Raw genomic sequence first — 25,639 nt, 5'->3', positions numbered from 1 at the left:
GTTCTAGTTAATTCCAGATGTGTCTAGTTGACAACCAAAAATAACCATCACACCCAGCCTGTGCTCTTATTTCTCACTCACTCTAAGCTCCATATCTGCACCACTGAACTAGAACCATCCCCTGATTCCAGTTCCTGGTGCCACGGAGGCAGCCAGAGTGCACAGGGGGCTTTGACCCGAGGGCGTTTGAGGTGCTTTAGCCCACTCCAAGCATGCCAGCAACCACTTGGCATCGTCATCCCTGGAAAGCGAAAAGACAGGAAGGGCTCAGGGGGAGCTGGGGAAGTTTGGCCACTTCTGGTGAATAAATAAACGGCTTAACAGAAAGGTATCAAGTCCTTTGTGCTGCGACGAGTAAGATCCCATCCAACAAGCGTGTGTCAGCCTTTCCAGTGTATGCTAGGCCCTAAGATAAATAAATGAGTCCTGGTTCACTCCTTCCATCAAGAATGTCACAATAAAAAGGAACTATTAAGCAAAAACAACGTGCTTTGGAGACCATTTCCAACAGCATTCACACAGTAGTTGCATATCAGAGAAGACCAAAGCACCGATCTACTGGTTTTGATTTCCCTTCTACTGATCTGATCACAAAGCATCTTCACATCTCAGAAGAAAACAGTTTACAGCTGCCTGAAATGTAATGGAATATAAAACACTGTGCTATATACACAAGTATTTACATAGACCATACTGCTTTACTTTCTTGTTACAAAGTTAGGGCATACTTGCATTAAAAATTCAAGGTTTTCTAAACTGCCCATCAAAAGGACTAAAATTCCAGCCAGGCACCCACCAGAAGGATGATGGGAAATAGACTTCATGATAAATCTCTACCTATAATTGTGCATACACAAAAATGCAGAGGGAAAGGCACACTTTGTGCTGGGGATCAATGTTAATGGGCAAAGTGGTTCTTCCACTCAGTTCTGTTTGATCTGTTTTAATATTGTATTGTATATGTGTTTTAAACAATGTTTTAAAAATCAGAAGATGGAGAGCACCTGATGTCACATTTGCCTTCACTCTCACTCTGACTCATTCTGGGAAACTGATCTTCCTTGTGGTTCTAGAGGGAGTGTCCACAGTGCCTCACGTCTCCCCCCTACAGCCCCTGAGCTGGGCTATTAGCTTAATCTCATTCAACCACAGGACAAAGTAAGTGAACCGGAGAAGTTTCCTGTGCGACCACCTTCTCCTGCCACCCACTCTCACATTCGGTCCTGGAACTTTCCACGTGTAGGTGCCCTACGGTGTTCGTCCATTTGGGCTAGTTTATTTGTTTATATTCTTTTCCCATTTCCCCTTTCTTGACCACATTAGTCATGCTACTTGCTGCATTATGTTTGGTTATCACATCGCTCTCCTCTGATGGCACACTGCCAGACCCCACATTTACTTCTCCTTTGCACTGGACCATTAGCCCTCTCAAGAATGAGCACCCCGGGTCATTTCCTCTCACAGGACAGATCCATTCCCATCACTCTGCAGCTTTGAGTGTCTTAACAGCTCAGACTCTCTATTCTTGGGCCTTTCGTGAATACCTCCTTGGAAAGAAGATTCATTCTTAATGAAAATGCTGAGCAGGGAACCATGCTGACGGTGTCACGGTCCTCTGAGCTAGTACAGCCAGCATAGTTTCAACACTTGGAAACCAATAATAAGTGGGCAACCCTCTACTGCTTCCTTAATTTAAATAAACAAGTGGATTTCCAGATACTGTGTGAAAAGCTAGTAAATTACCAATAACTTTGGCAACTTTGGTTGTATAGACAGGACAGATATGTGAGAATATATTTACAGCAAGAGGCACAGGTTTACAAATATTCATACAAAATATTTTATTAGAAAAAAAAAGCATGTCCTACTTACCTATTGTTATCTCTACCAGATGAATGGGTGACCACATGATTCTTATTGCCCCCTCTTTTGTTTATTTATATTTTTAGAAAATTTTCCCTCTCACATGCCATCAAATGCAGTGAACAGTTTTGTTTCAGTACCGGTACAAGCAAGCCAACTGTAAAAATACTTAGAAGGAAACTTAAACTCTAGATATTTGATGATACTAAACCTCATGACATTCTCATGAGGTTTGTTTAAGATGCTACAATAATGTTGGAAAGATAATCTTTATCTTTTAGATAAATGCACTGAGGTATTCATGGATGAAATGAAGTTTATGGCTTTTATGGGTAATTAATTCATTATGTATAATAAGTGGCTGGGAATTCAAATATCAAGAGTTTATAATTACTGAAGTTTGGCAACAGATTCATGATGCTCATTTCCATATATTGTTTACTTTTATATTTGACATCTTCTGTAATAAAATACATAATAATGGCCAATATAACAATCACTTATTAATAATAACTAATATCATACTTTTTCTATAATAAGTAGGCCTATCTTCTAACTGTCTCTATCTATTTTCATGCTGTTGGTTTATTTTTTGAGATAGAGCTTCATGTAGTCCAGGCTGGCCTTCAACTTGCAACATAATAAAGCCTTAAGCCTTCTCCTACTACCCCCATTGCCTGAGTGCTGAGATTAGAGGTGTGTGCCACCAGATAAGGGAGCTATCTCCATCTTCAAGACTCTCAGCTCAAAAAGCATCTTATATGACAGTTTATCCACTTGTGTGCTGAAAGACACATAGGCCACAGTGACAGACTCACTGTGTGTCATACTACTCTTTCTATCTCTTTCCATGATCATCTGGGTCATGCTACTCTCTTCTAAATTCACCATACTTTTAAAATACTTAATGTTTATATGCCTTTGCATATAAGAATGAAATATTTTAATCTTTTTTAATATTAACAAAATAATTTTTCTTCCAAACCTTGTGTCTTAGAGTTTCTATTGCTGTGAAGAGATAACATGACCACAGTAACTCTTATAAAGGAAAACATTTGACTGGGGCTGGCTTACAGTGCTGAGGTTTAGTCCATTATCATCATGGTGGGAAGCATGGCAGCATCCAGGCAGACAGGTGCTGGAGAGGTAGCTGAGAATTCTACATCTGGATCAGCAGGCAGCAGGAAGAGAGAGTGAGGAACTAGGCCTGGCTTGAGCTTCTGAAACCTCAAAGCCCACCCTACAGTGACACACTTCCTCCAACAAGGCCACACCTACTTTTTAAAATTTTTTTTCTTTCATTTGTCTTTATAAAGAAATTTTCTACTCACTCCACATACTATCCACAGATCCCCCCTCCTCCCTTTCTCCCCCCAGCTCTCTTTCCCAAGCCACCCCGCATCCCCACATCCCCCAAATCGAGGTGTCCCATAGGGAGTCAGCAGAGCCCAGCACACTGAGTCTAGGCAGGTCCAAGCCCCTTCCCACTGCACCAAGGCTGTGCAAGGTGTCACACCACAGGCACTGGGTTCCAGAAGCCTGCCCATAGACCAGGGACAGATCCCCATCCCCCTGCCTGGGTGCCCCCCAAACAGTTTGAGCCAAACAACTGTCTTCCATATCCAGAGGGCCTAGTCCAGTCCCATGGGGTCGCCACAGCCACCAGTCCACAGTTCATGGGCTTCCACTAGTGGGCCATACCTACTTTAACAAGGCCACACCTCTTAATAATGCCACTCCCTATGGGCCTATGGATGCCATTTTTATTCAAACCACCACACCTTGCCTTGTCATTGATTCCATTATTTGGACTCCATTTGAACTCTATACTTACAAAGGAGACCAGTAACAAACCTCCATGATTGTTTGCTCACTTATACTTAACTAAAAACATCATGTTGCACATGAAGCTTATCTACTATATAGTTGTTTGGTTGTTGGTTTCACTACAATTTGTTTTTGTTTTTGGAGTTTTTGTTTGTTTGTTTTCTCTTTACTAGGCAAGAGACCAGCAATAACGAATATTACCTTGTCATTTTACAAACAGCTGTCTTAAGACCTGGTACATTCCTACATTTCAAGTGCTTAATATATATCTGCTAAATTAAATGAATGAATTAAATTAGGATTACTCCATTTACAAATCTATGCTTTTCTAGTGTGATCATGTATAATAAGACTAAAGAATGTAAACTAATTTACACTCTATGTTTCCTTCCTACTCCATAACTCAGCTAATCTGAATCATCACGAGTTCCAAAGTTAAGTGTTCATCTAAAACAATAACAAATAGAATATATATGTCAGTTAACAAAGCTGGCATTTATATTTTAAGAAACAAAGATCTAAAGAAATTACTTTTCATACAGCTGTTATTCTAAAATATGACCTTTTTTTTTAAACATTTAAACAAAATTTTAACTACTATATGGGTGAGTGTCTATGTGGGGGTATGTGTACATGAGTTGTCTACAGAAGCCAGAAGGTGTCAGATCCTCTGGAGCTGCAGTTATAAGCAGTTGTGAGCTGCACTTATGTGGCCGCTAGATCCTCTGCACCAGCAGTCTGTATTCTTACCCACTGAACCATCTCTCCAGCCCCTGCACTAATTTTTAAGACTGCAGTATACTAGGATAATAATACTGTGTTATACACCATTAAGGAAGAGCTCTTTGGTTTGAAGTAACTGTTAGATTTGGAAGTATTCTGTAACCTCAGATTTTATGTATCAATTTTTTAGAAAAGATTCACATGGAGACAAAAAGACTTTTAGGTTCTTAACCGAAATACTTGCAGGACCATTAAACTCAAAACCTCCAGAAAGAGGGAAATTTGTTTGTCAGTGGATTTGTTTGTTTGTTTGTTTGGGGGTATTTAAATAAGTAACTTGGTCCTTGAAAGGGAAGATGCAGAAATCAAAGGCCTGATTGTCTGGATCCTTCTTTGTGGTCATTATTCAAGTGGGTTCCCAGCAGGCTGCAGTTGAAAGGAAAAGATCCAAGCTCTGCTTAAAAATCAGACTAAAGAACTTGCTCAGCACCCTGCTCACATTATGCTGTTTGTATTCACCGCTTAAAAGTCTTTGGACAGTAAGTTGTAGGCAATGACCTCAGGCTTCTGGGATAGTCTTGGTTTATAGAAAGCACCCCTCTGACTTGCTTATGAGGAGAGGAATGTTTTTCATGGCTTTTGCCTTTCTCGAAGGATTCCCCGAACATTGAAATCCTCAGGTATACATGAGACCCAGGGAAGAACGTCACGAAAGAGAACTGTTTTTTTCCTACTTCATTGAGAGAAGGAGAACAAAACTGAGTATTTCTGCTCATCTCCCTGACTAGTGAGGACTCTCACTCCTAGAGCGACAACGATTTTTTTTTCTTCTCTGTCTCACCATCTGCGAGAGTGAAGTTATATGCACAGTCTATTTGAAATAATATTCGTACAATTTCTCAATCAAAAGACTCCTGTGGAGCTGAGATGCAGAAACATCAGGAGGATGTCAACACTGATATAAAGGCAGGGCTTTCTAAGGTTTAATAGAATTATATCTCCTGAGTATAATTATATAGGTATAATAGAATTATACCTTTTGAGTGTAGCAGGAAGTGACTTTGGAGCAGATACTGCAAACGAATCACAAGTCAAAATTAGACAAGATTATCCATTCCTCCTTGACAGGTTCACAGTAGCGAGAGAGGGTATTTAGTCCTTGAGATACAACAACCATGCCTAGCGTCCTGCAATCCGGCTGAACTCGGACGTAGGAATATGCCCAGGACTGCGGCATGGAAAATACGCTAGCCTGCTTGTCGCCCCTCCCCTCTCCGTTCCCGCGGGATTGGAGTAGCTCTGGGTCGCTGACGCCATCCTCATGCCCCTGGTTTGCATGGAGCATGCGCCTTCTCCTCACTTCCTCTCCAAGAGCTAGTGGAGTAAAGCTACGCCCAGGCCCGCGTCCTCCCGTGCAGGAACTTCAGCACCCGTGGAGCGGACAGCGCCCGCTGCACCTGCTCACCTGCTCAAGGCGCGCATCCTCTCCAGCCCTGAGCCCAGCTCCTTTCCCTCCCCGAGCCCAGGCTCCGGTCCCTGCCAGCTTCTTACTCCCCTTCTCATTCATAACAAAAGCTACAGCTCAGGGGCCCAGCGCCAGGCTCTTGCCAACAGAGAGCTGAGGAGCACAGAAGAATGGGGTTCCTTTGGACCGGCTCTTGGATACTGGTGTTGGTGCTCAATAGCGGCCCAATTCAAGCTTTCCCCAAACCCGAAGGCAGCCAAGGTAAGTGGACATTTCTCTACTTCTGAGCTCTCTTTCATTTGGCCCAGCAAAGATAAAGCTTGGCGTGACCCATGAGCTCTAAATCACCTTGCCTAGTTTTTCTAACCAGATCTTATCCCTGCGTATTGACAGAATCATTTTGACTTCAGAGAACAAAGATGGATTTTTCTCCTTCACTTTTTAAATAATAGAGCAATAACATGGGCTGTTTATAAGGATCTTATTTTGGAAAAGGGTGCAAGTGCTTGTTCTTAAAGTGATTTGGAATATTTTCCTAAGATATTGTATTCATTACACATGCAGGATATTCTGATCTCTTTTAATGTGCCAGCAATGGTCATCAAATTTTATTATTTCTAATTGAAAAGAGTTAATAAGCCAAGAATTAGAATTATATGTTAAATTTCTGATCAGAAAATGAAAGTGTGATTGCATTTAACTCAGGAAATGCAGTAATATAATAAGCATACCAACATTGATACTCATCATGTATACAACTGATAATCTTTGCTAACATACATTTTATTTCATAACCACCCAGAATTATTTCTCCAAAAGTTTTTTTTACTGTTTATTTTAGCAAGAAACATATCTTACCACCAAGATGTACAATTAAATTTATATTTATGTGTATTTATTCTAGACAAACCTCTGCATAATAGAGAATTAAGTGCAGAAAGACCTTTGAATGAACAGGTAGGTCAGATGTGAAATTATAACTGCTTTGTCATTTTATTCTCATTATCATTTATTGTAATTCTGTTGTGATATTTTGGCCATTTTGAATTTACAAACTCTGGGAGATTAATAAAAATTGACAAAAATTAAGATGAGAAATCTAATTTCAATAATTACATGTTCTCAAAGTTATGTACCTTGAGTTCTGTATAATATATAGAGCGTCCACATGATGATAATCAGTGAGATCAATACTGTACCCATTCATAAGATTGCTTAATTTACTGAAGTGTTGCATGGTTTGTTTTGTTGTTCTGTTTGAGACAAAATCTTGCTGGGTAATCTTGATTGGCCTACAACCCTTGATCTTCCCACCTCATCCTCTTGAGTGCTGGGATTATAGGCACATGCCACCAAGCTTAGTTGAAGATTTATCTTTTGTCAATATTACAAGAGAAAGGAATTAATACTTAAAGTACACCAGCCCTTCGTTTTATCTCATTTAATCCTTGTAGCAGTGCTTTATACCTGCATTTTACTAACAAAGCTAAATCTCATAGAGATTAAATCATTTGGCTTGTTGTATACTTGGTAAGTTGTGAAGCACTGGTTTAAAATGAGGTCTATCTCCTGTTTGTTTCACAGATTGCGGAGGCAGAAGCAGACAAGATTAAAAAGACATACCCTCCAGGTAAAAGGAAATCACACTGCTGTTCAGTTAAATAATGTAGGTCACGGGATTCTGATCTAAAATGGATGTGTTGGGCTTGGAACTTTTCTTCCAGAAAGCAAGCCAAGTGAAAGCAATTATTCTTCTGTCGATAACTTGAACCTGCTAAGGGCAATAACAGAAAAGGAAAAACTTGAGAAAGAAAAACAATCCATAAGAAGGTCCCCGTTTGGTAACAAATTGAATGTGGAAGATGTTGATTCAACTAAAAATCGAAAACTGGTTGATGAGTATGATTCTACTAAGAGTGGACTGGACCATAAATTTCAAGGTAAATAATTTAAAAGATGCTTTGCTACCTTTTTTCCCCTCATTTTGAGTTTTTCATTACATAGTAAGAAAAGGTCACATACTTTCAAAATATATCTAATATGCTCATAACCTTTCACTTGTCAAGTCCAAAGCTGACATAAAGCCAACATTTACTGGTAATATACAAAAAAAAAAAAAAAAAAACCCACACTCTAGAGTCTCAATTTTCCCCTTTACTAAAACACGTGTGGTGGCTCTCACCTGTCATCCCAACACTCAGGATGCTGAAGAACTGTCACAAGATTGAGTCCAGTCTGGGCTACATAAATTACCAGGCCAGCCAGACTCCATAAAAAAAAAAAAAAGCAATAAAAGTGATGATGATGATTAGTTTCCTTACTGATACTTTGAAAAATTTTAAAACCTGGTATCTGTATTTATATTATTAAGTCCATTTTACCATTTCTGTTTATTTTAATAACTAGTACAAGTAAAATATTACTTCTTCAAATAATCAAATGGATCAAATATGCCCCGCATGGTGAGATGTCCACTATTCTCTTTTGACAGTCTTCTCATCCTACCCTTGTTCATCTAGCCATTCTACATCTCAGTTTTAACCCAGACTTCTCTGGGCTATAGACCAATTTCCTCCCTACTTAATATCTTGCCTTAGAAATTTCAGGTTCACAGAAAACTAAATGTATACCAGAGTCAACTCATGACCTCTGTCCTCCTCATAAATCCTCTTCAAAAGATCTTTCCTTTTTGGCTGATATTTATCCTTTTTTGCATGACAAAAATCTAGGATTGAACTAGTTGTCTTTTTTTTCTTACCTCTTCAATCCTAATCTTTCAAAATGTATTCATTTTGCTTCCCAAGTTATCACCCGTATTTTTACAAAAAAAAAAAAAAAAAAAAAAAAAAAAAAAACCTACTGTTGTCAGCTGGCACACGCCTTTAATCCCAGCACTCGGGAGGCAGAGCCAGGCGGATCTCTGTGAGTGCAAGGCCAGCCTGGTCTACAGAGCGAGATCCAGGACAGGCACCAAAACTACACAGAGAGACCCTGTCTCAAAAAAAAAAAAAAAAAAAACTACTGTTCTCAATCTCCACTATCCTCACCCAATACCCAATCGTGTCTCATTTGAACTACAATCAAATCTTTTACAGATCTCCCAGCAACCACTCCAGCTTTATTCAATCTATTTTTGATGTGACAACTGTAGTGGACTTTTTAATTTACAAATATAAAATACTGAAATATATGCATGCTGTTCCTTGCAGGGAGTGCTCAATATCAAACCTGGGGCCTCATGCTAGTCAGTTAATCACTCTGCCATTAAACTACAACCACAGAGCCCTTGAGAGCTTTTTTGTTGTTGTTGTTGTTGTTGTTGTTTTGGAGTTTTGGGGTTTTTTTGTTTTGTTTTTGTTTTTGTTTTTTGAGACAGTATTTCCTATAGAGCCTAAGCTGGTCTTAAATTCATGATCCTCCTGACTCAGTTTTCTGACTGCTGGGATTGCAAACATGTGCCATCATGACCAGCATGCCATTAGGTTTTTGTTTTGTTTTGCTATTTTGGTGTTGTTTGTTTGTTTGTTTGTTTGTTTGTTTGTGTTTGTTTGTTTTAGCCAAAACCTTTCGTATAGCTCAGGCTAGCCTGGATCATGAGGCTCCTGTGCCTCCACCTAGATGCTGGGATTCCAAGTTATGAGCAGAGCATGCCTTCTTTATTTTCCATAAATCTCTTTTAGAGGATTCGCATTTCTCTTAGGATCAAAACCAAAATCCTTCATATAGTTCCTGTCTTCATAGTTACTGTCAAACACTTCCAGGTTTGTCTAGCATCCATGATTGGATAGACACTTTGCCCCTTGCCTTCACTCAACTTCCTGTAGTTTGAACTCTTATATTTGTGACTGTAACCACTTATGATTGTCTTTATCCAAAACTACACCAAAAAGCTCACAGGAACAGAGACATTATAAGCCAGTGCCTGAATAGTTATTAATTCATTGCACGATTCTATAAATAAGTGAAGAAATGAAAGAATGTGTGAGGGAATAAGTGAACTGACGTAAGTAGGCCTTGAGAAAGTGAGACATTTTCAATTCTGCAGACAAGTGCTTAGAAGTGAGTACAGGCTTTCTTCTCTGTCCTTATTTTGTTTCATGGCAACAAGAGAATTATGCTGATTATCTCGGGGTTGGGGGGGTGACTCCCAATTAAATAGGACTTTCACAGAACATCATAGCCTGAGGAGAGTTTAAATGTGTTGAGCGGCTAGAGGCAATGATTTATGTTTTGCTACTTGGGGAATTTAAATCTTGAATCTACTTTTTAACCTAAGGTATGTGGACCAGAAGCAAATAGACACTGGGCATAACTGCATAAAAAATAAATTTAATCACTCTGGTTGAACAGAACATTTGGTTTAATAAAGCAAAAAAGAATGTAATATCTGCCTGATTTGATTAGTCACACTGGTTGGAAGCCCAGCAGAGACACGGATTTTCTTGTGACTTGACCACTAACTCCAGCAGCTACTTTTTAAATTATTCATTTTACTGCCGGCTCGTAGGTTTACAACTGTAGGGCTGGTCCTTGCAGCTTCAGGCTTATCCCAGGATTTACTTTAACTTTACTTGAGATCCTAGGGAGACTGAGTCAAGGGTCTTAGAGAGAATGTTTTATGGATGAAGGTCTAGTTTCCTTTCAGAGTCTACAAATCCTAGAGCCAGAAAGCCAGAGAGTCTGAACCCAATGAGACATCCGAATAGACCATTAGCGATGTGCAGGAGGCAGAATGAGGGAGAGTGTCTTTGGCAGGCTATGCTCTCAGACCCAAAACCGTCTTTAAGGAAGCTCCAAATTCAAAATTTTGTCTTGCCAATTTCTCCTTATGTGATTTATGCTCCTTTGTGTGTTTGGAAGCAGAAATTGATCGTGTAATTCCTACATTGCGGGCTATGAACTAGATAACAAGCTCTGTGCATCCAGAGACCATGCTGAACCCAATCATTACTCGATCAGTGTCTGGCAGATATTAAGACTTGAATTCAATTTGACTGAAGAAATGAATTCTGAGTGTTAAATGAGATACTAGATACAGCCTTCACTCTACCTCTGGTGTCTGGCACATATTAAGACTTGGATTTAATTTTACTGGAGGAATGAATTCTAGGTATTAAATGAGATATTAGGGATACGAACTATAACAGGGAAGATAATGGCAGGGCACAGGCCTTTGATGTCTGTGTATAGAACACCGTGGCTGCCTGAATGTTTAAAATTTGAATCCACGCTGGCTTCTTTCTGAGGCTTCACACAGGGAACATAAAGCACTCCTTTGTGCGCAGCTGGGAAATCAGCGTGAGATATTCTTCTCATTTTCAAAGAGCTTGGGGGAAACCGATGGAAGGTAAGTGCAGTGGCCAAGTGCTTCACTTTTAACTGCAGCTCTCAAAGTTCCATAGTGGGAGATCTGAGTTCCTGGCTAGAGAGCCGGGCGGCGCAGCAGAGGAGGAAGACATTTCTTCCGAGTTACCAGCATTCTCCCCGTTGGGAAGTAAATGAGCTGAAAAACAGTCATCTAGGTCCTTTTCCAGCTTCAGCAGGCAGCCAACATTCTTGCTTCCTCAGATCCTAAGGGAGAAGCGGAGGGGGAAGTAAATTCTTCCACCTCTGCAGAGACGGAAGACGACTCCCCAGGGCCTGACTTGCAACCTACAAATGGAAAATTCAGGCTGAAGTGATAGAGAGGCTGCGCTCCTGAGAAACAGATGAAGAACTCGACTTCCAACCAGACAAGAGGGGAACTAATTTTATGATTCTTGTCACCCTGGCACTTGGGTCTCAAAGGGCTCGCAGCTGAGCAAGAACTCAGCCTTTCATCTTAACAAGGCTGTGTCCAAAAGCAGGAGAAGGTGTCTGCCTGAGGCTGCAGATGCCACCGTCCCCATAGTCTAGAGGAAAGGCCATGCCATGGGAGAAATTCCCTGGCCAAATCCCCGAGGGCCTTAGAAGAAAAGGGCAGAATTGGAATGAAACTAAGTTGTTCTTTCTTTGAGGGAAAGTGATAAAGATTATATTCTCAGTGCTGGGGGTAATGGTACATGCATTTCATCTCAGCACTCTGGAGGCAGAAGCAAGCAGATCTCTGTAAATTCAAAGCCAACCTACACAATGATGCCCTATCTCAAAAAATAAAAGCATTATTCACAACATATCCGGCAAGGAATTCAATTTCCATTTTCTCCGGAAGATAATCACAATTCCTTTTCTTAAAAATCTAAATCCACTATGCATAATTACAATAGCACACTCTTCCATAAACTACTGATAGATTCAAAAGGTGCATTTAACATCTTATTTCATCTGCTCCTTATACTTCATTAAAATCAAACTAAAGATACCCTTATTACTCACATTCGCTTGTTTTATTGTTTTTTTCAGTACTGGGATTCTAACCCAGGGCTTTACAAAGGCTAAGCAAGCACTCTACCACTGAGCTAAGCACAGAGCCCAATACCCTTATTATTTTCCACAGTGATCTAGGGTTGTATAGAGAACAAGAGGTATCACTGGGCTAAACTACCGATCTTTCCCATCTGCATCTATGTGATGGGGAGAGTTACGCTTTGGAAATTGGATCTGCTCGATGCGGTATAGATTTCTGGGATTCTTATATGGCTGGAACAAGGCATCCTTGCCCTCATCCCCTTTCTCCCTCACGGTATTGGATGTCATTGTCATCCTCATTGTTCTTGTTGTTTAGAGTTTGAGTTTGTTTCGTTTCGTCTGAGACAGGGTCTCTCTCTCTCTCTCTCTGTAGTTCAGCCTAGACTCAAACCTATGGCAATCCTCTTGCCTCAGGCTCCCAAGTGCTAGGACTGCAGGAGTGGAACCATCCCACGCAGCCCCGTTTCCTCACTCAGAATGATGTCTTGCTTTAGTCTGAAGTTGTGCTGCCAAATGAATTCCCAGGAAAACTAAGGACATATATTCACAGGCTTCTCTGCAAAATTCGAATGTTGTTTATGCAGATCTCCTGATTTATCTCAATATTTTTATTCCAAGCTCATAAAATAAGTTCCCTGTCTTTTGGAGATGGGGGTTTATTTATTGTTATTAAGCTCTAACATTAAGCTTTGTTACATAGAGGTACTCTAGCAGCCAGTCATGGCACTCCATGCTTGTAATTTCAGCACTGGAGAGGCAGAAGCTGGAGCATTGCTGAAAATTCCAAGTCAGCCAGGGTGACGTAGTAGGACGCTATCTCTAAATAGATGAATGATAAATGAGTAAATGATAAATAAATATAATAAGAAATGTTTAAGTATTTCAAAATGTATAGGCTATAATATGATGCATAGACTGGGTCTGTACTCGCCATGACATGAAGCTGTACTTGCTCTGTCTAGATGACCCAGACGGCCTTCATCAACTGGATGGAACTCCTTTAACTGCTGAAGACATTGTCCACAAAATTGCTACCAGGATTTATGAGGAGAACGACAGAGGAGTGTTTGACAAGATTGTTTCTAAACTGCTGAATCTCGGGCTAGTAAGTTGTTTGCATGAGAGCAAACTGAGTTCTTAGAACCCAGTGTCTTCTTAGTACTTAGACTCTGCAGTGTCTTCGTAATTTAGGTAACCGAATGTTCATGGGGCACCAACTTGGTACTGGACTCCAAAGGATTCCCTTGAGTTCATCAGAAGAACCAGATAAGCACACACACCCATCACACAAGCTGTTTGAGAGTCATATGAGCTTCGCAGCTTGCCAGAGAATGGCATGTGCCCAGTTGGAAGTCAGGACAGGTTTCAGAGGAAGAGGTGTTTAAAATGAGCTGAGAAGAGAAGTCAGGATATAACCAGCAGAGGCAGAGGATGTGTGTGGCAAAGCCAGAAATAACACCAGCAGAGGCTTGCAGGGTGTGTTTGAGGAACTCTGGGCAACTGAATCTCCCCAAGTCTCAACTTGGCTGCTCAGCCCTGACACAGCCAAAGCAGGTTTTACTGAGGTTCTTACTTTGCAGTCACAAGGGTCATGTAACCAACCATGGGACCTGAAGCTGTAGAGCAGCATCCTTCTGGTGTCTCTCTAAGGAAGCATCCATAGGGTTTCAGCAAGTCGCACAGACAGTTTGCATGAATAGCCTACTTCTTCCTGGAGTGCTGGGCGGTCATGGTCACAGCTTGCATAAGAAAGGATTGACTGTTGCAAAGAGAAGTGTCCTCGATTAGGAGTGAAGACTGCACTTATCTGTGGGTGTAAGGACAAATGTCTGGGTTGTTGTTAGAGATTATGCTGGTTTAGTAAAGTTGTGGTTGTAGGTTCTCCTCCAGTATCCATGACTTCACTAGCACTGAATAGATAGCTCGGTTTCCAGCACCAGGTATGGTTTCCCTTTTGCTGAGCAGTCTTAAGTCTGATTAGAGAGCTCTTCGTTACTGTGAAGGCCTGCCTGCCACTACTGCACCCTTAGGGTAAGTGTGCCATGCTGGTCCTTAATGTAGTTCATAGGAGTCCTAGCTGAGTAGGGCAGTTGGAAGCTTGGACTACGGAAGCTTGCATGGTGCCTGTATGTTCAACTGGGGTTTCATTCTATCTTAGCCAAAAGGCCAAGAAGTGATTCAACTCGAGTTCAGGTGTCTGTTTGTTTATGTCTAGGAAGGGGAATAGCAATTATATATGCTTTGTCTCTTTATAACAGATCACTGAAAGTCAGGCACATACTCTGGAAGACGAGGTAGCAGAGGCTTTACAAAAATTGATTTCCAAAGAAGCCAACAATTATGAGGAGGCCCTGGATAAACCCACAAGCAGGACTGAGAATCAGGCTGGAAAAATACCAGAGAAAGTGGTATGTACCAATGTGTTAGGAATGTGTTCATGGCATGGGCATGTGTGTGTATGCTTTTGTATTTCTGTACAATTAGTGTCTTACCTGATGCCAAATAAAATTTGGAAAATGTAGCATTTTTAGCACACTGGAAACATATATCATACGATGTAAGTATTTACACCATCCCAATGTGCTGGAACCAGAATTCCATAGCTTTTTTGATATTCAATTTCCATTTGCAATAAATGTTATCATCTACTCCCAGTGCATGTGTGTGCATGTACATGTACAGAGAGAGAGAGAGCGAGAGAGAGAGAGAGAGAGAGAGAGAGAGAGAGAGAGAGAGAGAGAGAAAGGATAGCTCAATCCTCTGCACAGCAGCCTCACACCCCCAGTCTTATCCTTCCTCTGTTCTAGGCTGTGCTCTTACACCTGCCCCTTCCCCTTTTCATTGGTTCAGAAGCCTGTCTATCACCTTTTATCTGGGCTTGCCATTCATTCTTATCCCCCCCTTCCTGGACTTCTCTCTGCAGTTCCCTCTTGGAATCAACAGAACTACTGTGATCTTTTTCTCCTCCTTCAGTCCTCTTTATAATTCTGGAGAGATGGAGCATAGGAGGGTGTCAGATCCCTTGCCTTGCTTTTGATTTTCCTCCCCCAGAGTGCCCAGACCCGAAGCTCCCTCCCTAGCACCTCCAGCCCCCTCTGCAACACAAAGCAAGGCTATCTAGAATGTGACACTTCTGTTGTTTGCTTTGGGTTTAGTTTTTCTCAGAAGGTGGTTGTTTGCTGGGTCTCACATGATATGTAAGCTGGCCTCAGATCAGTGGCAAATATGCCTTCTGACCCCCTAAGTACTAGGCTATAGGCATGAACCACCACATGCGATGTGGTAATGTTTGTGTGGGGTTATGTTTTGTTTTGGTGTGTATTTGTGTTTCTCTCATGTAGTCCAAGCTGGCCTTGAACTTTCTGTGTACCCCAGGTTGTCTTTGAACTCTAAATTAAATCCTTCTGCCTCCACTTCCCAAGTTCCCAAATGCTTGGATTACAGATGTGTCCCACCAGGCCCTGCCTGCAGTGACTCTATTTTAGAAGGGCCAGAAAGTAAGATTGGTTCTGTACTACTCCAACAAGGCCACACCTCCTAATAGTGTCACTCTCTGGTGACCAAGCATTCAAATCTATGAGCCTGTGGTGGCCACTCCTATTCAAACCACCACACTTTCCCTATTCATGATGGAACAGATGTACAGTTGTGATTTTTCACAACCCTTCGCTTGTTACATTTATTCATTTCTAAAATGTCCATATGCTTGGCTTGTTACTCATGTCGTCTAAATACACTAATGCAAATAAAATATTCTTTCACAGTCCTGAATGGGGTGCTAAGAATGCCATGCTAATTTTAAAAGACACACTCTCCCCTCCCACAAGGGTTAAGTTGCAGTGAAGACGTAGACTGTCTTCAAACAGTGGTCATTTTCATGGCAACTGCATCGAGTGCTTGGAGAAAAGGCACCTGCTCTGCACTTAGGCTGAAAGACGGCTTCCCTAAGGAAGCAATTTGAGCTGAGAACTTAAAAGTCAAATAGGATTAACTTGTAAACAGGAGAGGTCACATGTGTGGAGTATCCAGGCAACAAAAACAAGGCCTTGTAGCTGACACAGAAAGAGAGTTGTGATGTGAGATGGGGGAGTAGACCAGACCATGCAAAGCTTCCAGAGCCATATATGGAGTCTGGTGCCTACTGTAAAAGTCAGGGGAAAATGCTGAAGGGCTCTGCCTTCATCCACTTGCCATTGCTACCAAAGAACACCTGGGACTGGGTAACTTATTAAGAAAAGAAACGGGGGCTGGAGAGATGGCTCATCAGTTAAGAGCATTGGCTTCTCTTCCAGAAGACCCAGGTTCAATTCCCAACACCCACATGGTGACTCACAACCTTCTGAAACTCCAGCCTCCGGGGATCCAATGTCCTCTTCTGGCCTCCACTTTCCCAGGCACACACATAGTGCACAGAGATACATGCAAGCAAAACACGCATACACATAAAAATAAATAAATCTTTTTTTTATAAGGAAAATAAATGTATTTAGCTCACAGCTTGGAGAAAAAAGCCCAAGATGTGACAGTTTCTGGTCAGCTTCTGGTGAGGCCATGTGCTGCTCATCTGTGAGACAGGAAAGGGGAAGGACAAGCAGATGTATGTGTAAGAGGCAGAGGGGCGCCAGTCACCTTTTAACAACCCACTCTCTCTCACAGTAGCTAGACTGCTACAACTAGCCCAGTCTTGTCAACGGTGGAGAGACACAGCCTAGCACAGCCACCAGCAACCCAAGGAGCACCCTTTCACCTAGGGACTCCACTCCAGGTCAAGTCAGGACCCTTGATGACAGCTCAGGAAAGAATCCCAGAACAAGCCAGAGTGAAGCAAAGGGAGCAAATGTAGTAACTGTTTAGACAGAAAATCACAGGGCAAAAAGACAGCACACACCTAAGGTATGAGTGCAGGCTCCCTGAGAGTCACGTTCGTGTGTCTTTACCATGGTAAATGTGTCTATGGCCCTGTGCCTTTTTAACTTAGAGTGCAAAAAGGATGCAGTTTTCATGTTTAAAATATTAAGCAAGCTGGGGCCCTAAGATGGCCCAGCAGATAAAGACACCTACTACCAAGCCTGGTGACCTAAGTCATCACGTGGTACGTGGTGGAAGCAGAGTGTCTAAAGTTGTCCTCACTCACATGACTGGACACACACACACACTCATACACACACACACACATACACACATGCGCCCATACACACACACACACACACACACACACACACACACACAATAAATAAATAAAAGTTTTAAAAGACTACGCAAGCTTACCATTAAGTGAAGTTTAAAAATACAGTAAAATATGTAAATTGGTTTTCTTTTGTAAAATGAACTGCAAGGTGGGTTTTTTGTTTGTTTGTTTGGTTGGTTGGTTGGTTTTTTTTGTCAGAGCTGAGGACCGAACCCAGGGCCTTGCGCTTGCTAGGCAAGTGTTCTACCACTGAGCTAAATCCCCAACCCCGCAAGGTGGTTTTATGGGGTGTGTTGCTTAGATTTAGAGATGAGAGAAGAATGCCAATTTGACAAAATTCTAGCCCTAGGCAAATGCCGAATTTGTTGCTTTTAACCCCCTGTTTGACAGGCCATTAACAGGCCATTATCTCTGTAGGCAGTTGGGGCTTCATCTGTTATGCTCAAGCTTCTTGACTCTGTCGGCCAGAAAGCCAAAGTAGATCCCAGAGTGAGCGAGGGCTTTCCTTCCCTTCTCATGGCCTCTTAATTGACCCTGTCTTCTGGCCTGCCTCAGTCTCTCAAGAAAGACATTGTACCAGTTACTTTTCTGTCTTTGTGATAAAAGCACTGCGATCAAGGCTGTTTACAAAGGGTTGATTGGGGCTCACAGTTCCAGAGTGAGAGGAGTCCATCACATTTCAATGAGGAAGCAAGCCAGCACGGGGCGGAGGCTGGAGCAGCAACCTGAGAGGTCATGTCTTAAACTGTAAGCAGGAAGGGAAGAGAAAAGTGGGAATGGTATGTAGCTTTGAAACCTCAAACCCCCAGTGACACACTTCCTCCAATAAGGGCCATACCTCCTAACCCTCCCCAGAAGGCACCATCACCTGGGAAACCAGGTATCCAAATGTCCAAGACTATGGGAAACATCTCATTCAGACCAACAGAAACATTAATCCATTCCTGAGGGTGGAGCCTACATGAACTTGCTACATCTCAAAGGTCCTACCTTCAACACCTTTTCGTTAGCAATTCAAGTTTCTTTTTTTTTTTTAATTTATTTCTTTTTATTTTATGGCATTGGCGTTTTGCCTGCATGTATGTCTGTGTGAGGGTGTCAGATCTCCTAGAACTGGAGTTACAGATAGTTGTGAACTGCCACGTGGGTGCTGGAATTGAACTGGGGTCCTCTAGAAGAGCAACAATGTTCTTAACCAATGAGCCACCTCTCCAGCCCCAGCAAATTAAATTTCAATGTGTTTTGAAATGTATAAACCATATTCAAACCATAGCAGGGGTGTGTGTGTGTGTGGTGTGTGTGTGTGTGTGTGTGTACAGGTGCATGTGCATGTGTACATGTGGGTATGTTGACATGTAGGCATGTGTACATGTCAGCATGCAGTCATGTGAAAGTCAGAGGACAACTTACGGTGCTATTCATCAGGCACCATCCCCCGAGTGTTTTGAAATAGGGTCTCCCACTGACTGGGAACTCACTAAGCAAATTAAGTTAGCTGTCATCAAGCCAAAGAAGTCTGCCTATTTCCACCTTCTTGGCACTACAATTACAAGCAGGTGCCACTGTGCTCAACTTTTATTTTTAATGTGGGTTCAGGCATCAAACTCGGGCACTTATGCTCATAAAGCAAGCACTTTACCAACCCAGCTTAGTCTCTGGCCTCCTTGTGGCAGATTTTAAGCAAAGGCTCCATAAGATCAAATTGATAGAAAGATACCTCGGTCCACGGAGTATAAGATACTGAACTGAGAAGACATTTGAGATGGATGGTATGCCAGTTAGAAAGTGGGGGGTGAAGGGCTGTGTGGACTAACATGGGTTACGGGAGAAAGAGATGCAAAAATTGCCGTAAGATTTGAAAGTAGAGCCAACAAGGATACTGATGGATCAGATGGGGGGGGGGGGGGAAATAAAGAAAAAAAATAAAGTAAGAAAATCTCTTAGATTTTTGTCTAGTCTACTGAATGGCAAATGAGCTTTCACCAAAATAGGAACAAAGATCAAGTCTGGAAAGGGAAAAAATATTATGTAACATCCAGACACAAAAGTCTCCTGGAAGTTCCAAGGTGTAAGTACAGTTATTGATGGACAGTCTGAAAAGCTTTCCTGGTCCACCCCACTCCACCCCTATGCACTGCGTGAATCCAAACTCTCTCCTCCTCAGTGAAAGGCACATGAAGGGGAACTTGGCCAAAGTGTAGACATCCTCAGTCTAGTCTCTCCTGAGCCACACCAAGATATTTTCTCAAGGTAGCTCATACCTAGAGCCTGCAGGATCTTGTGAAGGAGGAAGAACCCTGAGACTTCACATTCAAGGTCACCAGAAAGGAGAGAGCAGAATTGGAATTACATTAGTCCTAAACCATCTTTATTTATTTCTGCTGTAATTTTCCCCTCACTGAAGACTCCAGTGGCGGCAATTCAAGATGGCTTTGCTAGCAGGGAAAATGACGAAACAGTGTCTAACACCTTGACCTTGTCGAATGGCTTGGAAAGGAGAACTAACCCCCACAGTGAAGATGACTTTGAGGAACTCCAGTATTTCCCCAACTTCTATGCATTACTGACAAGCATCGATTCAGGTAACTGCCACTTTATGACCGTGAGGAAGGGAAGTGAGACAGTAATTCTTGGAAATGTGTGGGTGGTTTTCTTCCTGTTCGTGGTTCCCAAGTGCGGCTCCCTATGACATACACTGTTGGCTGGGAAAAGCATTTCACATCATTTTTTTTTTCTCAAAAGCAGTGTACTAGTCATGGAAAGAGTAATCAGGAAATATGGAGTTTCTGGATAATTTAATCTTGTTAACAGACAGTTCATTTATTTGTTCAATAAACAGTTATGGAACATCTGCTGTGTACAAGTACCCAAATCTGTCACAGGCTGAGATGAATCACCAGCCTGCCCTGACCCCGCTCAGCTTTCACTCTTAGTATAGCTGCTTTTTTGTTATCAGCCCTTTTTATTTTAATTATTTATTCATTCATTTTGTGTGTGGGCACGCATGCCACAGGGCACATATAAAAACTGGAGGACTGTTTTCTGGAATCAATTTTTTCTCTCTACTGCAGTGGGTCCTAGGGATGGGACTCAGGTCATCAGGCTTGGCAGCAGGTGCTCTGGCACCCATGCTGTCTCTCTGGCCCTTCACCTTTCCCTAATGTTCTTCTCAGCTTTAATGAGGTGTAATTAATGTGTATACCCCTATAATGCTAGCTCTTGGGAGGCTGAGGTAGAAGGATGACCATGAGCATGGGTCCAGCCTGGTCTGTATCATGAGCTTTAGGCCAGCTTTAGCTACATGGCAAGATCCTATCTCACACAGATACACACACACATAATTGTATACAATAGGCATAAACATGGAGTTTTGGTGCTCATCTGCACTGTGAAATGAACATCATGGTCAGGCCAATGGCTGTGTGTCTGTCACCCACACATGTAATTGCCACAGTCTCTTTTCTTATTCTTGTTATTGTAAGAATATGGCCTCCTAGCAAATTTCAAGTGTGTAATCCAGTGTTGTCAGCCATACTGACCAAGCTGCACAGACTCCAGATTTATTCACATTGTAGAACAGAAACTTGATACCTTGGACCAGCATCTCCCAGTTTTACCTAGTCCTGGGCAATGACATTCTACTCTCTACCTCTATGATTTAGCTATTTTAAATTCCACATACAGTTGTCTTTCTGTAAGCACAGAGGAGGTGTCAGGACCTCCTTTCGATACCAAAATCCACACGTACTCAAGTCCTTTATATAGAATAGTACAAAGACTGGGGCTGAAGCTCAGAGGTAGAGGGCTGGCCTAGCGTGTCCAAGGCTTGGTTTTAATTACCTGTAACACACGGGAACACACACACACACACACACACACACACACACACACGCACGCACACACTCACACATGCACATGCACATACATACAGAGGTAGGAGAGAGAGAGGTGGGGTAGGATATAGTATTTTCATATAATCATCTCACATCCTTCCGTGGACTTTAGACCATCTCTGAATTACATACAATGCCTACCACAAAGGAAGTGCTATGCCCATGGTTGTTATACTGTATTGCTTGGAGAATAATGGAAGAAAATGACCCTCAGGAAACGTGCAGTTATATTTTTTCTTTAATATTTTTGATCCTCGGTAAGTTGAATCCATGGATAATGAAGCTTCAGGGTTCGGAACCGAGAGAACGCTGTATCTGCCTTTGTGTCTGACTTGTTTTACCTCGTGTGTTTTCTAGGCACATTATCAAAAACAAAGCATCAAGACAAAATCCTGCCCATTGTATTAAATCTTTTTGCAAAGCTTTCATTTTCTCCCCTTAGTGGGAACTTTACTTGTACTCCTCTAAATTATTCAAGACATTGCTTACTAGACATTTTCTGCTTTGGTTTTTCCCGTGAGTTCACATGAGCATTGGGTGAAGGGAAGCCAGAGCCCAAACACATTTGGGAAATTGTTCTTTTTTAAATGAGTCCTCTCCAAACTCATCAGTCATGTGTGTACTGAGCTGTCTGTAGGATTTGGCTCCTGTTTGTCTCTGGTTAATCTGCCAATGATGAGTGGTCTTAAACTCTTCTGTTCCTGTTCAGGCAGATGCCCCGCACTGCCCCAAAGGCTTTTGCTGTCTCTATTGCAACCCCCAAGTGAACAATGGTGTAAAAATTTCTGGAGTTGTAATCTGTTTCCTCATAAAGGGATCATAGGATGAACTTCCATCCCTGGAGAATTCTGTTTGTCCTTCAGGTCCAGACACCGGCCAGATGGCACAGGCCTCTCTGCCTGAATCTGCAAGGCTGTGTCTGGGGGATTGGTTCTGAGCCGTCCTGCCCCATTGGCTGGCAAATGACCAGCTCAGAACCTGTGCCATTCTGGTGAGTCACTTCTCATCAGTGAAGGGCATCAGCATAATGCTAAATATACAGGTGCACCCTTGATCAAGGGACGGCCAAAGTCACTCATCATGCCTTTTCTAGGATCTCCCTAACTCAGCTTCCTCCCAACCTGTGAGTTTTATGGTATTTTTCAAATTCCATTGTGTGGAATGTTCTTTCTTTGTTTATCTTTCAGGTTGGTTTGTTTGTTTGTTTGTTTGTTTGTTTGTTTGAAGACACTGTCTCTTATATTCCAGGCTGACCTCAAACTCTGTATCAAGGATGACCTTGAACTTCTAACCCACCTGCCTCTAGTTCCCAAACGCTGGGACTGTAGGCATGTATCACCACATCTGGTTTATTCAGTGCTGGAATTTAAACCTCAGGGCCTTGAACATGCTAGGCAGGCACTGTACCAACTGAGCTATAATCTCAGCCCCAGAAGTAATCTCTTTTCTATTTTATTACTACAATATTTCAGATGAAATTAAAGCCCCATGGGGAAGTTAAAATGTACTCATTTCTAAAGTAGTTTTATACAGCTATAAACTGTCCTATATTCCCAATTGTGTCTTAGTTTTTGTTTTTGCAAGTTAAATGTTTGTGAGATTCGTTATAAATGAAGAGGGAGATATTTCAATAATTATGCTTTACTTCATAAATTGACAATGAAAGTTAAAACAATTCTCTATTAGTTGTCTTTAAATTATTTTTATTCCCATGGGGGCTGGAGAGATGGCTCAGCAGTTCAGAGCACGGACTGCTCTTTCAGAGGACCCAGGTTCAATTCCCAGCAACCAGTCACTGTGGTCACAAACAACCCTTTATAACTTCAGTTCCAGGGGATCTGCCACCCTCTTCTGGCCTCTGCAGGTACTGCGTGCCTGTGGTACACAAACATGCGGGTAAAGCACCTATGCACACATAAAGAAATATAAATATTTTTTAATTAACTCTTTTGTTCTTTTAACACAGAAAAAGAAGCAAAAGAGAAAGAAACGCTGATCACTATCATGAAGACGCTGATTGATTTTGTAAAAATGATGGTCAAATACGGCACCATATCTCCAGAAGAAGGCGTTTCCTACCTCGGTGAGAAGTCTGCTTATTTTTAATCATGGCCGTTTTCATTGTTCAAAACAAATTAAGGATCTGGCAATAATCACCACACTAATTTGATGATTTATGCCAGAGCAGCCCAGATCTCCGGGGTAACAGAATTGCTCGGCTTAGTGATGCATACAAATAAAATTCATTAGACATTTTCTACTTTTCATCTTAATAAATACAGCTTGAAGAAAAATCTTCTACATTTTTTATATTAAATCTTATTAGTGCTTTAAAATATTCTCCAGGGAGCAATTTTATTACAATTTAACTCATTAACTTTTTTTTTTTTTAAACTCGTGTTTGGTAGTCTGGATTAAATCCTGATTTTCCCCTCTGAGTACTGTATGGGGCAAAAAGAAAGAGTATTGGCTAGGAAAGCAGGAGCCTCACGCTGCTCTGCTGGAAGGTCCTGCTCCTTGCAAGGCTTCACTTCTTATATCTGTAAAATGAAGGATAAAACAACTCTCGGGTCACACTCCATCACTGAGGGAAGTCGGGGCAGGAACTCAAGGCAGGAACCTGGAGGAAGGAACTGATCCAGAGGCCATGGAGGGATGCTGCTTACTGGCTTGCTCTTTCTGACTTGCTCAGCCTGCTTTCTTAGAGCACCCAGGACCATTAACTCAGGCCTGAGACCATTCACAGTGAACTGGGCACTTCCATATCAATCATTTGTCAAGAAAATGCACCACAAGGCCAATCTGTTGGGGACATCTTTGCAATTGAGGTTCCCTCTGGCTAAATGACTCTAGCTTGTGTCAAGCTGACATAAAACTAGCCAGCACACACATGAGGCACATACAGGCAAAATATTCATACACATACACTAAAAGAGTTAAAATGTGGTTTCTCGGTTATGTATTGCAAGTGCTCAATTGATTGATTATTTTTAAGGGCTTTTGTTTCCCTGAGTACTTGTCACCACCCATGTGCTTTTGGGCAAGGTGACCTCATAGCCTCTTACTTGCCTGGGGCAAAGAGAAACAGATAGATGAAGAAATGCCACTGGTCAGCATGATCCAAAATCATTCAGCAGGAACCCATGATTTTCTACATAAAAACAGTTTTGCTGGTTTTATTTGGATTATTTAAAAAAGGCATATTGCTTGTAAAAAAAAAACATTCAAGGCAAAAAAAAAAGAAGAAGAAAGAAAGAAAAAGAAATGTAAAAGAAAGTTAAAATCACTCCTGATACCAATCCCCTCATAACATTTTGATTTACAGTCTTCCAGGTATCTTGTCTATAGGTATATATGTATACATACCTACGCTCTTTTGTCTTAAAAAGAAATATGTTCATGCTACAATTGGTGCTGTCCAGGCAACTCTATTCCTCTAACACAGTGGTTCTCAACCTTCCCAACACTACACCCCTTTAATACAGTTCCTCACATTGTGGTGACCCTCAACCATAATATTATTTTGTTGTAATTTTGCTACTGTTATGAATTGTAATGTAAATATCTATGTTTTCCGATGCTCTTAGGAGACCCCTGTGAAAGGGGTCACGATCCACAGGTTGAGAACCACTGCTGTACAGTAGAGTAGACATTGGTCAGGACAATGTCAACCATGTGACTTTGGGAATTCTGTGCTTTGTCATTTCTCCTGTGGAAACAGGTTCAAATATCGCAGAGACTTATGCATAAACAGCTGTTCCTGCTTCTACCTAAAGCGAAGTGTCCAACATGGTAACCACTAACCACAAGTTACTACTTAAGTGAAAAGTCATTAAAATTAAGTGCTTATTAGCTAAGCCAGTTGGCCAGGCACGGTGGCCCAAGCCTGTAATAATCCCAGCACTAGGGAAGCTAGGGTTAGGAGGATTAAAAAGGAGTTGGAAACCAACCTTGGCTGCAGGGAAAATGTCAGGTCAGCCTAGGGTAGAATGGGACTCGGCTTTGAAGGAAATGAAAAATAAAAATGAATAAATAAATAAAATCTAAGACAGGAGTGGTGAGGCACACTTGTGGGTGTGAACTTTAATATTCGTTTCTCAGGAAATTAAAGCATATTTCTGCTCCTCTTCTTCCTAGAAAACTTGGATGAAACAATTGCTCTGCAGACCAAGAACAAGCTAGAGAAAAATACTACTGACAGCAAAGGCAAGCTCTACCCAGGTAGGATTTCCTTAACTGGGGTAGGTTTTATTTTTCCTAGCCGTTAAAAAGAATAACTGGTTTTAGTGGTAA

General features: G+C 41.6%; 1 protein-coding gene across 2 annotated transcripts in view; it reads left to right on the top strand.

Annotated features, from left to right (window-relative positions):
* The first annotated feature begins 6,048 nt into the window (after nucleotides 1-6,048).
* Nucleotides 6,049-25,639, top strand: part of Scg3 (secretogranin III) — a 40,729-nt gene continuing 21,138 nt past the window's right edge. The window contains exons 1-9 of one of the 2 annotated variants that reach the window (XM_059267014.1): nucleotides 6,049-6,139; nucleotides 6,783-6,835; nucleotides 7,463-7,508; nucleotides 7,603-7,818; nucleotides 13,228-13,370; nucleotides 14,524-14,673; nucleotides 19,858-20,035; nucleotides 23,313-23,429; nucleotides 25,484-25,552. In XM_059267014.1, the coding sequence (XP_059122997.1) occupies nucleotides 6,049-6,139; nucleotides 6,783-6,835; nucleotides 7,463-7,508; nucleotides 7,603-7,818; nucleotides 13,228-13,370; nucleotides 14,524-14,673; nucleotides 19,858-20,035; nucleotides 23,313-23,429; nucleotides 25,484-25,552 (1,063 nt within the window). Of the gene's footprint in view, nucleotides 6,140-6,782; nucleotides 6,836-7,462; nucleotides 7,509-7,602; nucleotides 7,819-13,227; nucleotides 13,371-14,523; nucleotides 14,674-19,857; nucleotides 20,036-23,312; nucleotides 23,430-25,483; nucleotides 25,568-25,639 lie in introns of both variants that reach the window. The other variant, XM_059267013.1, reaches the window with a different exon arrangement.

The sequence above is a fragment of the Peromyscus eremicus genome, chromosome 7 (genome assembly GCF_949786415.1).
Source record: "Peromyscus eremicus chromosome 7, PerEre_H2_v1, whole genome shotgun sequence".
Classification (NCBI taxonomy): Eukaryota; Metazoa; Chordata; class Mammalia; order Rodentia; family Cricetidae; genus Peromyscus; species Peromyscus eremicus.
The sequence above is the reverse complement of the archived record's forward strand: the minus strand, read 5'-3'. Positions and strand labels throughout refer to the sequence as shown.